Below are 13,164 nucleotides of genomic sequence, written 5' to 3' on the forward strand. Positions count from 1 at the left end.
TAAGCTTTAGCATTAGCATGCTAACATGCTCACAATGACAGTGTGAACATGCTAGTGTTTAGCAGACGTTAAGTTTACCACGTACACCATCTTAGTTTAGCTTGTTAGTTTAGCTACATTTCAACAGAATTCACCTCTTAATACTACTAGTAATACTATTGCTGAATACTTTATACTACTGCTTAATACTTTATACAACTGCTTAAACTTTATACTACTGTTTACTACTTTATACTACTCTCAACTACTAAATACTTCTGTTTGTTACTTCAAACTACTGTTCACTACTTTAGCTCCTGATCTGTCTTCTTCTCTTTCTGTTACTTACGTGGCTGTTTTGCTGGAATAACCGCGGGTCCCCGGTGCTCGTTGGTCCTGATCCTGTGGTCCTGTCTGACCCCTATTATCATCAAAATCATTATCATCATCATCATCATCATCATCATCACACATCATATTTAGACTATAGCAGTTTTGTTAGTATCATTAATAGTAAATATTTCAGTGATTATAGCTGTTATTATTATTGCAGTGGCTCCTGTAAATCTCCAGTGGAGAGACATTATACCTTCCATATATGGAGCACATTGGATGACCCAAAAATGTAGTCACTGGCATGCCAACTGAAGGTGATTGGTTCGGCGTCTGTGGTGTTGCCTTCACAGGTGAAGACACAGTATTTATTCTCAGCGTTACACCATCTGGAGACAGACGGTTTGGAGAGACGAGCTGATGGACAAAGGAACAAACAAGGAGACTCAATCAAACCATCCCATCTGTTCTCCAGACTTCACTCAGGATTCCTCCACTTACAGATAACCCGGAGCTCCTTAGTGCCCGCGACTTTGTCGTTGATCTCGGCCGTGTAGCTGCCGCTGTCATTTCTAGTCAGTCTTATGATCGTCAGCGCTCCAGTCGAAGTGTTCAGCATGCCGCGATCTACAAATATGTACAGACACAGTTTGATTTAGCTTCTGAAAAAGGATCCAGATTTCCAATGTTTATTTCAAAATATTAAGGCATATTTAATAGATTATTTGCACAGGTCAAGGTATTTAGGGGGTAAAATAAAACACAAGTCCATGCAGAAAACCCATTAAGACAATTTAATATCCTGTAAACCATTCATTTAGCACAAATCTGGGGCTAACTTAGCAAAATACCTGAAGACAAATGTCTTAAAATGACCTCCGGGCAAAATTCCCACCTTAGCAACACCTCAAAAAGTGTTTATAATCCATTAAAATCTACTGAATTTGCTATTTTTTTAAGGCATCTCTTCTAAAACCTAATATTCTGATTTTGAGTAAGATGTTTGGCAAATATCAGAAGCAAATTCAGGGTGTTTTAGAAGAATTATGGGTGATTTAAGGGATTTGATAATCACTAAAGTGTGTGAATGTACCTTTAAAATGGTGGTAGGACTTGATCTCCTCTCCGAACCACTCCATGGCGATTTCACGATCATGTTTCCACTTGATGCTGGTGATGGGACCGTCCACAGAGTCCGGTGTGAGGACGACTTTGGCTCCTACTGCCTTGTAGATCGGGTCGTCTGCAGAAAATAATGTCATGTCTCATATTTGATAAACAAAATCAAAAATCAAAATAGACTTACAGTAATATTTCTAATGCCTCATTTTTAACTTGTAATTAAGTATTTTTGCAATATGGTACTATTACTTTTTCTTCTTCTTCTACTAAGTACAATATTTACCCTTTAAAATGTAGTGGTATAAGGTAGCAGAGAATGGAAATACTTGTGTACAAATACCTCAAAGCAGAACTGTTACTTGTAATTAAGTATTTATACAGTATGGTACTATTACTTTCTAGTAACTAAAGTGATCAAATGAATGTAGTGGAGTACAAAAGTACAATATCTGCCTCTAACATGTAGAAATACTCAAGTAAAGTACAAATAGTTACATTACTTTCACTATATTACACTTCTAAGGGGGAGATACCTGTTTACAGCTGCTTTAGAGGAGGTGTGTGGAGGTGGAGGTGTAATGTTTTCTGATATAACTCAGATATGATCGATAAACATGCACAGAAGGACGTTTATATGAGGCTACAGATGTAAAATCTCACAGGTAGCAGGTTTATAAACGTGATATTATCCTCTGAATCTCACCTTTGCCGGCTGTCAGCGCAGTGAAGGACAGCAGGACGATGAACAGGTCCACCAGAACCAACGACGCCATCCTCGTTCAAATGAATGAAAACGAGCTTAAAAAGCCGCTTCAAGAAACTGTAAAGATTTATAAATGTAGAAACACTCACAGAAGAAGCGCAGAGGCTAAAAAAAAACACTTTAAAAAGTCGTAAAAGACGAGCGAAGGGAAAGTCGAGGAGAAGTTTGTCTGTGGCGAAGAGGAAGTGAGTGAACGGTGCCAACTGACTTTCATCTCTTTTATAGGGACGATGACGCAATAACTCCTACTGATGATGACAAACATAATTAATATTACGACATTTTCTTTTTGCCACTCAGACCATATACATAATGTTTAGTGAAAGCCCGCAGCAGTAGTAAACTAATAAACAAAAAAAAATATTAATTAAAAAATTGACGGTGCATGGTTGCCTGGCAACACCAGCTAAATTAGCTTAGTCATGTTTTTTGCTAGCTCCCGTACAGACTGCCGAGTGGAAAGCTTTTTATAAAATGTCGTCCGTCCAGATATATTAACTTACATGTGTTAATATTAAATACACAATGAAAGCAGCAGCTTCTGGGTGATATAAACACTGGTTTGCTCCTCACCAGCATTAATTAAAAACTGTTAAACACACTCAATACAAGAATATACTTTTACAAAATGGCGGCTGGTTATATATATATATATATATAAAAAATAACTCCTCTCACTGTACTGTTTGTATACTTTAATCTTATTTGAAGTTATCTATGGATGGATTTCTTCCATATATTCAGTTAAGTTTGTACTTGGACAGTTCTAGGCCTACAATAAACTACTCAACTGAGGAGAAATGCTTATTTTTGTACTTTTTTACATGGAGTTTGGTACGCTAGCCCAGAATTGTTAATTTAACAACTTGCATACCTGATATAATGTATGAATGAAGATATTTAGTCACCTGCACAACACCCGAGACATATTATTGACTAAACCTTTGCATGACATACTAGAGCTAGTTAGCAGTAAACACACAATCAAACAGCGTTCATCCTCAAGGGAACATGAACATCTGCAGCAAATTTAATGGCAAACAATCCAAAATCTCTTCTGAGAGAAACATCACGAAGAAGCACATCCAAACCATTATGGTGGCGCTAGGCGGAAAGTTTGGGGATCACTGAAGTAATTAAGATTCATCCTCCAGGGAACATGAACATCTGCACCAAACTTCATAGATAAAAGCCCTAATTTAACTCTGAAAATGCAGCATGTAAACACAATAACACCTAAACAACTAAGAATAATACAGGGCTTCTTAAACTGTTCAGCTGATAATAAGCTTTAATTTAGCATTTATTTAGCATAAACAAAATGAAACACAGACGCTATATTGTTCTCTTTTTAATGACCAGTCATTTATTCAGCTTTTATACAGTTTAAACACACGTTCTCAAACAAATGGATGTTAAATGTTTGAAGAAAGAATCCAGTTCACATTCTGGGTTTCACCTGCAACCTCCATTTTGACCGTCTGCAGAACAGAAGTACAGTACAGTAGGTGGTTTCACAGCTTGTCACAGTGCAAACAGACTCTAATGTAGCTGCCACAGGTGAGAAAAGGCTTCTGAGAGGCGTCCATGCTGTCTTAAAGCAATGTGTTAATATTTAATATGAGCTGTTCATGTCAGTATAAAGCATTTAAGTACATTTTTACTAAATTATTAGTTACTACAGTTCATACTGTGATTAGTGCTCGTCACAGTCTTCAACAAAGGAAATGTGCAAACAGTTTAAATGCATCTCGTACATACAGAGCTTCATAAAAACATACAAATACAGATTGGCATCACATTTCATAGGACAAATTTAATGGAACAAGATAAATAAAATAAAAGTAATGGAATTGAGAGTGTGTATAAAGATGGACGACATGAAAACTGTGAAAAAGTCTTGAAATCTGTTGTAAAAAAGTGTAAAAATTAAAAAAACTAACTCTTTATCTGCCTTTTTGAGAGAACTTATGAACAAAAAAGTACTTTTTTGCTTTTAATTATCTTTTTTGTTTAACCTATTTTCTTTCTTCACCTGTTACACGTCTGCAGATTTGTCTTCATCGTATCTAATGAGCCTAAATTCAATGTGTCATCCATCTTCATACACACACACACATACACATAATAAATAAAATGAAACACAGCTGCTTCACAAAGGTACAGCTTTACGAGGACCTCTGGTGGACAGATAAGGAACAAGCAGCAGCAGAGAGAGACTTTATAAAATAACATAACACACTGTGCCTGCAGCTGGAACAGCAAATAAAAAGATCTAAACTACATTCATGAGGACATTTGTAAATAAAAAGCTGTGCTCTTCCAACAACCAAACACCTCCCACTGATATGTAACATCAAGGTAAAAAATAAATCCTAATCTTCTTCTCTTTGGCGTGTTGGACGTTATAAAATGTTTCTTAGAAAATCTTAAAAAAGCTCCTTTCACATCTTGAATATTAAACCTCTGCAAGAGAGAAACACTCTGATCATCTGTTTTACATTTGGTTCAGGCTCTGTGTAACATTTACTTGGATTTCTTTCTGTTGCTTAAGTGACAAATACTTTTTATTTATCAAAAATAACAGCATGTGCTGCAGATATATATAAAAGATTAGCACTGAAGTTGATATGCAATGAAATATTGATACATATTTAGGTTGTAACAGCGATCGTATGTATTCTACATAAATACTTTGGCGTTGCAGGCAGCATTAGTGTGTCTCAGAGAACATTCTGCACCATTGTTTTGTTTAAAGAGGCACTTTAACTTCAGCACCTGGTGTTAAAACTCTGCAGCAGGAGGTTCAGTCCACCAAAGCTTCTATTCGAGAACCGTTTTGTACCTGAGAGCTGCTTTTAGGCAAACACAAGCCTGAAAACACGTGTAGAAAAGCAAAAAGCTACTGCGACAAACGTATCATTGATTACATCCTGTATTGATTACTGCAGCTCCTTCCTCTCCAGTGTCTCCATAAACTTTCACTGGTCCAGATCATCACCAGAAGATCTCCCTGAGTAACTGCTGCTAACTAGAGCTGCCATTAGCTAGTACGCTCAGTTAGCTGTACAGCTAGTGCATCGGACTGGGAAGGGCCGAGGCTAGCTGGTTAGCATGCTAACTTCAGTAGATATCTCAGTAACTTGATACAAAACTGCTATTTCTTCACATTCTGCTGATGGTTTTAGTAAAACTCTTACATGTTGCCCCTTTAAGGTGCTTCATAACCTCACTCTTCTGTGTCTGGACTACTTCAGAACTAAATACACCCTCTGCCATCCAACTCACTGCATCATCTGTACGCTAGTGTCACGGTGTGTGCCGTGTCAGCCTTGTAGTGTCTTGTTTAGGTTTCCCTGTTGTGTTTCCCCTCTCCTGCTCCTTCCCAGTGTGTGTGATGTATCACAGCTCGATCCTACCACATTATGACGCTGGACGGGAGCTGCAGTAAGTCATTAAACGTCATTTTAAAAAAAAAGAGGAAGGAGCTACAGGAATCAGAAAAATGAAGTCGTATGAAAAACAGCACACTGCTGCACTTTTGTCTCGTGTTGTGCTGCTGAAATGAGAACTCTACTAGTTGAAATGCGTCATCGCAGCTGGTACAAATCAGGCACAGCGGCACTGTGCTCACAAACAGGAACACCTTAAAGTAGATACTGCATACGACCAGGGGGTGGGTGGTGGTTTCCGTCTACGAGAATCGTAGTCATCAGAGTATGTTACATCGTCTTACTTCTGTTTCTTAACTTCACACAACCTTTACTGACCAACAAGTTCAAGCTACGTTAACAAACCAAAACAGTGATGTTGCCAACTAGACAGGTTTCCTGATTGGCTCTCCCTTCGTCTCCAACATGGCAGACGAGGACCCTGAGCTAATAAAAGACTGCGTTTTAAATGAATAAATTCACAGGCTTTTCCAAGTTGCGATTAAGTAGATCATGATATCATGTTTTGGCCAGATGGCCTTCCCCTACATGAGCCCAAAAAGGTTCTTTAGTTCAGTGATTCTCAACCTTTTTGAGTCACGACCAATCACCAACGCTGTAGTGAATACAGACAAACACATTATGGCTGTTTAGTGCCGAACAAAGGAATGAAAATCCTTCATAAACATTCCTCCGTAGTACCTTCACTTGAAAATGTAACTAAAAAGGAACGATCATAAACACTGCAGCTCACAGCAGCTACAGAGAGATGAAACCCTTCAGACTTCACACTGACCTACACAGAATCTGTTATTTGATAATAACCACAGCTTTGGCGAAAAGGAGCCGACGGTACGCCTGTTTGGTCTTTGTCTTGCTGTTCGTCCTCTGGCGGCTCCACCTGACCGTTTGACTTCACAGCTGAGTTCTCTGTCAAATGATAAAAGATTTGTCACATTCACGACTCATGGTGTCGGCCATCTTTCCCACTGGTCTCTGAAGACAGACTTCTTCTGCTTCTTGCCTTTTTCTAACTAAACATTGAGGCTTTTACTTGTGTTTTTGGAGGATAAACATGTAGAGAGCTTAAACATACATGACTTTTGAACAGACGTGAATGCACAAACAACTCGAGGTCCATAATTCTTACGGGAACCTCCTTCAGAGTCAGACAGCGTGTTTAGCTAACATTTGTAACATCTTACAAAACCTGCATCTTCCAGTAACATCAAACTTAAAGGTTTCGAGTTAATCTTATCTTAGTTATTCTTTCAAATTTCTTCAAGGCTTTCTTCAATGTTCCTCACCTGTTTCCTCGCTGGCAGCAGCTGTCAAGTCCTGGCTGGATGTTTCAGAAATCACTGACAGCCTCTCTGTTAAATGAGACAGAGAAGGAAAATTCGTCATCCTCGTGGTCAAAATGGTGGAGAAAACAAACATGGCTGTCACGGTTCTGGCCGTCAGTCCTGTTCGGTACGATAAGGTTTTACTCACTAGTCTTATCTCCGGTATACAAGGCCTCGGGACGTGTCGAGTCCTGTGTGGATGTTTCTTCAGCCTCAGACATCGATGGAATCACTAAATGTTAAGAACAAGTCTGTAACGATCAATCAGTGATTTAATTATCATTCAGATCATGTTAAATAATGTTTTACTCACCCGGTACATGGTTGGTATGTACGGACACAACGGTTGTCGGGTTCTGGGGAGGAGCTCTGAAGCCATTTTGAAGCAACGCTGATGTCTCTGTGATGTTTACTGCTGTTAAAGCAATTCACAAAGAAACTCGTTGTTTACAACCAGAATCGTAAAAATGATTTAAATTGATTTGACAAGACGCTACTGAGACTGAAACTTCACCTGACCTTCCATCAGCATGGAGGGAGGAGATAGAGTCAACTGTCACTCACAAGTTGCAGATACATTTAAGACTCAGAGCTCATGCATCATGTTTGCTGGATTAATAAAACATGTTAAAGACTAAAACAAGAGGAAGTTTTATCATGTTGGAAGCTTGTGAAACTGCCAGCGGTGGAGGAAGTACTCACATCCTTTACTGAAGCACTGAGCGTCAACATGGAGCCAGTTCTGAGTAATTTATGGTGGTTTCCAAGATAAACATGAGGGATTGTGAATGAAGTTCTGCTACACACATTTATTGTGTGTTTAAGCTTGTGGACTTTCAGGTCCTCAAACAACTGAATACTGCTTTAGTGTAAGAAGTCACAAGCCAAAAAAGGTTGGGAAACATCTTCTATTATGAGATTATCATACGTTTGTAATGTAAAATCTTGATTTGTATCAAGTAACTGGTGGTTTTAAAGTATAAAAAAGGAAGAAAATGGAAGTTTTTTGTGTCTTTCCTTCCCTTCAGTGTTTTAAAGGTTCTTGTGCATATAAAAGATTTTGAAAGTTGAAAAGGTCAAAGTCTGCACCAACAGAAGCTCCTCTCTCCCACAGAAAACACTGCTCCTTAAACGCCTCATCAGTAGTCCCGCTTTTACTTCCGTGACTTTGTGACATCACACTACGTCACCATGTCACACATTTGCATAGCAACTAGCTTGGCACGTAAGAATAGATTTAGCACAGCTGCTCTGTCGTTGTTGTTGTTGTTAGCGGTGCTGGCTCAGGTGTGTGTGAGCTGACCAATCAGAGCAGACTTCCGGCCTTAAAGAGACAGGAGCTTTAAAACAAGTGAAGCTATTCTAGTAGTGTTATGAACCTGAAAATGAGCATAATAATGTACACGACTGGAAATGGGTTTTTTTTAAACGTTTTGGTTATTATAACATTACTCACCAGTCTCATCGCTGGTATCTGAGGCCACAGGAGGTGTTGAGTCCGGGGTGGATGTTTCTTGCACCTCTGCAATCATTGATAAAATCAGATTTTCTGTTTCAGTCCGACTCCCACACTTTTTTTAATCCTTAAATAACATTTTACTCACCAGTTACATTGTTGGTATCTCCAGTCACGTCATGGGAATTTATTCCTCGGACATTTTCAAGCATCACTTCCTCTGTCAAATGATAAAATAAGTTTAACAATGTCGCTAAAACCATGTTTTGGCTTTTTATTGTCCTTTAAATGCAATTTCTTTGTAATTTTCAACTATTTATTTGCTTATTTGAGGCTGAATACATTTAAAACATGTTAGAAATTCTGATAATAAATATTTAAAAATGCTGGATGCAAGCATGTTTGACATGGTATGAACACAGAAATTGATATTATTAATATGTATATTATTAAAAACAAATAAGTGAATTACAGTGGATTTATTTTCTTACCTTGTGCCGTCCCTTTAGTGCATTTTCCTGTTTTAAAGATGAACACATGTATGTTGTAACTTAATGAAATCAACAATTAATTACCATGTTATGTTTTGAATCAGGAAGCTATCGTTGTTTCAACACTGAGAGTTTCATCATCGAGGAAACCCGGGGGAAACCGGGGGGAAACCCACGCTCAAGAGCTGACAGGAAAGTTCGAGTCACATTGTGTTAAACTTGTGAAATTGCTCTTGTTAACATGGCTTTGAATTAATTAATACGTGGGTTCTCAAAGTGAAAAAAGGTAGTATAATGTCACCAATAGCAAGTATTTGTACACATCTGGCCAATTAGCACCATTAAAAATATGCCGAATTAGCTATTAGCAGTTCCTGTTTGCACTGTCAATCTACAGTTAGCTGCCACTGGATTACTTTGATACTGAGGGAAACGTAAAAACGTGATGATTCTGAGGCAAATTCTGCTTCGCCTCATGTTGACTCACACTCTGAGTATGTTCTCAGTGTTGAGGAAGTATCAAGTGTTACCACAGTCTGTGACGTACAGCTGGAGGCCTGTCTGGTCTTGAACCTTCATTCCTCTCACTCAGGCTTCTTTATCAAACACTTCTTATGGTTTTTAAAGACTCTATTCCATCTTATATCTTAACTGGAAAACATGCTTTTCATTATAATATCTAATACTACAAGCGCATCCACTCTGTTGCATTAAAAAACTGCAAGTAATGTAATTCAAAGTAACACAAACAATATTTATGGCTTCTTACCTTTTCTGCATTTCCATATGACCAACACAACCACTGCTACTATTACTGCTACTCCTGCTACTGCGATTATGATCGCAAGTATGGTTGTCGAGCCCCCTACAAAAAAAAATGAAAGATTTCAACATATTGTAACACATCTAAGAGCACATATTCAGAATTAAGACATTAAGATGTTAAAAATGCTGTTAAAGTAGAATTGTGACTCACTAGGGGCGACAGGGTTGGAGACTGAATCACTGCGACTGTCGCTGACGGGGTTTTTCATTTCACAACTGAACTGTGGCTCCCTCCAATACTAGAGAATGAAAAGATCATTTAACTTGAAGCTCATGAGCTGACACACACGTTTGTATGTGCAACATGCTCAGACTGCCAGCAATAACACCAGGGAGAAGACAGTTATGTGAACAACTCATCAGGAAACGGCGATTTGAAATGATTTCAGTGGTGCTGAAGGATTAAAACCCAGGATGTGTCTCACTATACACACTGTAGCCCGACATTTAATGTGTCTGCAAGTTTGATACTTGAATTATCTTGTTGCAGAGCACAGAATAGTGAATCTACTGCGTTTCCACTGCTGGACGTTTTCCAGGAAAGCCAGGAACCAAAACAACACAGGCCGCAGCCGTACAGGCTCTGTGGTGCTTAAGCTTTAGCATTAGCATGCTAACATGCTTTACCATCTGAACCATCTGAGTTTAGCGTGTTAGCGTGCTAACATTTGAACAGAATTCACTTCTTCACTACTTTATACTACTGTTTACTATTTTATTCTACTGTTCACTACTTTAGCTCCTGATCTGTCTTCTTCTCTTTCTGTTACTTACGTCGCTGTTTTGCTGGTCCCCGGTGCTCGTTGGTCCTGATCCTGTGGTCCCGTCTGACCCCTGTTATCATCAACATCATTATTATCATCATCATCATCATCATCATCATCACACATCATATTTAGACTATAGTCGTTTTGTTAGTATTATTAATAGTAAATATTTCAGTGATTATAGCTGTTATTATTATTGCAGTGGCTCCTGTAAATCTCCAGTGGAGAGACATTATACCTTGGATATATTGAGCACATTGGATGACCCAACAATGTAGTCACTGGCAGACCAGCTGAAGGTGATTGGTTCGGCGTCTGTGGTGTTGCCTTCACAGGTGAAGACACAGTATTTATTCTCAGCGTCACACTGTGTCGAGACAGACGGTTTGGAGACACGAGCTGATGGACAAAGGAACAAACACGGAGACTCAATCAAACCATCCCATCTGTTCTCCAGCGTTCACTCAGGATTCCTCCACTTACAGATAACCCGGAGCTCCTTCGTGCCCGTGACTTTGTCGTTGATCTCTTCCGTGTAGCTGCCGCTGTCGTTTCGAATCAGCTCTGTGATCGTCAGCGCTCCAGTCGAAGTGTTCAGCATGCCGCGATCTACAAATATGTACAGACACAGTTTGATTTAGCTTCTGAAAAAGGATTAGGATATTTAGGGGTTGCATTTATGGCATTTTTTATTTTACCTTACCTTGGCCACTTAAATCTCAGGTGAAAGTGTGTGAATGTACCTTTAAAATGGCGGTAGGACTCGATCTCGTCTCCGAACCACTCCATGGCGATGTCATAATTATGTTTCCACATGATGCTGGTGATGGGACCGTCCACAGAGTCCGGTGTGAGGACGACCTCGTCTCCTACTGCTTTGTAGATCGGTTCGTCTGGAAATGTTATAGTTCGTTCTGAGTTATTATTATTATTGTTATTATTATTGTTATTAAACATTCTGTCCTAAGTGTAAAATCAGCAAAAGCAGAAAGTACTCGTAGCATCAGAAGGAGTACTCTTTACATATTTGTACTTGTTACACTGCATTAAATTGATTGTAAATCACAGTAATTGATTCATATGGAAGAATTATATTGTTGACATGAATATGTATTTATTTAGCCCATCATATGATGTGTGTGTATGTAAGGAAGTAAGTAACTAAGTACATTACAAGCTAATTCATACTCAGTGTAGTTACAGTAAGTAATATAGCCATAGCAGAACTTTTACTTGTAATTAAGTAGATCGATAGATAGATCTAGTAGTAGGAGTATTTATACAGCATGGTACTATTACTTATACGTCTTCTAGTAACTAGTAACTAAAGTTATCAAATGAACGTAAAAGTACAATAGTTGCCTCCAAAATGTAGTGGAGTGGAAGTATAAAGTAGCAGAAAATGTAAATACTCAAGTACAAGTACCTCAAAAGTGTACTCAACTGCTGTACTTGAGTAAATGTACTTAGTTACATTCCATCACTGTAAGCAGATTTTGTAGATAATAATAATACTTAACATACATGAAAATAGCCAGTGGTAAGAATGATCAAGAAAATCAGTTATAGTAAAAGTAATAGTACCAGAAAGTATGGTACTATTACTATTACTTCTTCTAGTAACGAGTAACTAAAGTGATCAAATGAATGTAGCACAAATAGTTACATTACTTTCACTATATTACACTTCTAAGGGGGAGATGTCTGTTGAAATCCTGTTTACAGCTGCTGTAGAGGAGGTGTGTGGAGGTGGAGGTGTCATGTTTTCTGATATAACTCAGATATGATCGATATATTGATCAATACAATCACCACACACGCACCTGTGGGCGCGGCGCTACACGCTTCAATAAACATGCACAGAAGGACGTTTATATGAGGCTCCAGATGTAAAATCTCTCAGGTAGCAGGTTTATAAACGTGATATTATCCTCTGAATCTCACCTTTGCCGGCTGTCAGCGCAGTGAAGGACAGCAGGACGATGAACAGGTCCACCAGAACCAACGACGCCATCCTCGTTCAAATGAATGAAAACGAGCTTAAAAAGCCGCTTCAAGAAACTGTAAAGATTTATAAATGTAGAAACACTCACAGAAGAAGCGCAGAGGCTTAAAAAAAAACACTTTAAAAAGTCGTAAAAGACGAGCGAAGGGAAAGTTAGAGAGAGTTGGAGCGAAGTTCGTCCTGGCTGGAAAGAGGAAGTAAGTGAACGGTTTCAACTTCATAACTCTTTTATAGGGACGATGACGCAGTGTCCATTTCCTCAAACAAACATAATTAATATTACTACATTTTCTTTTTGCCACTCAGACCATATACATAATGTTTAGTGAAAGCCTGCAGCAGTAGTAAACTAATAAAGAAAAAAATATTAATAAAAAAATTGAAGGTGCATGGTTGCCTGGCAACCTGCTAGCTAACACCAACCCCTGAGCCAAATTAGCTTAGTCATGTTTTTTGCTAGCTCCCGTACAGACTGCCGAGTGGAAAGCTTTTTATAAAATGTCGTCCGTCCACATATATTAACTTACATGTGTTAATATTAAATACACAATGAAAGCAGCAGCTTCTGGTTGATATAAATACTGGTTTGCTCCTCACCAGCATTAATTAAAAACTGTTAAACACACTCAATACAAGAATATACTTT

The 13,164-nt window shown here is 38.5% G+C and overlaps 1 protein-coding gene across 1 annotated transcript; it reads right to left on the reverse strand.

Annotated features, from left to right (window-relative positions):
- Nucleotides 1-3,553: 3,553 nt before the first annotated feature.
- Nucleotides 3,554-12,721, reverse strand: LOC140992170 (uncharacterized). Its single transcript, XM_073462445.1, has 14 exons — nucleotides 12,458-12,721; nucleotides 11,257-11,406; nucleotides 10,997-11,122; nucleotides 10,752-10,912; nucleotides 10,521-10,580; nucleotides 9,898-9,985; nucleotides 9,691-9,786; nucleotides 8,922-8,948; nucleotides 8,579-8,650; nucleotides 8,431-8,496; nucleotides 7,288-7,389; nucleotides 7,123-7,206; nucleotides 6,936-7,001; nucleotides 3,554-6,558 (listed from the first exon to the last, which is right to left on the reverse strand). Exons 1-14 carry the CDS (start codon nucleotides 12,525-12,527, stop codon nucleotides 6,425-6,427), a joined length of 1,302 nt encoding a protein of 433 aa, XP_073318546.1. The 5' UTR covers nucleotides 12,528-12,721; the 3' UTR covers nucleotides 3,554-6,424.
- Between the last annotated feature and the right edge of the window lie 443 nt (nucleotides 12,722-13,164).

The sequence above is a fragment of the Pagrus major genome, chromosome 24 (genome assembly GCF_040436345.1).
Source record: "Pagrus major chromosome 24, Pma_NU_1.0".
In the NCBI taxonomy this organism is placed as follows: Eukaryota; Metazoa; Chordata; class Actinopteri; order Spariformes; family Sparidae; genus Pagrus; species Pagrus major.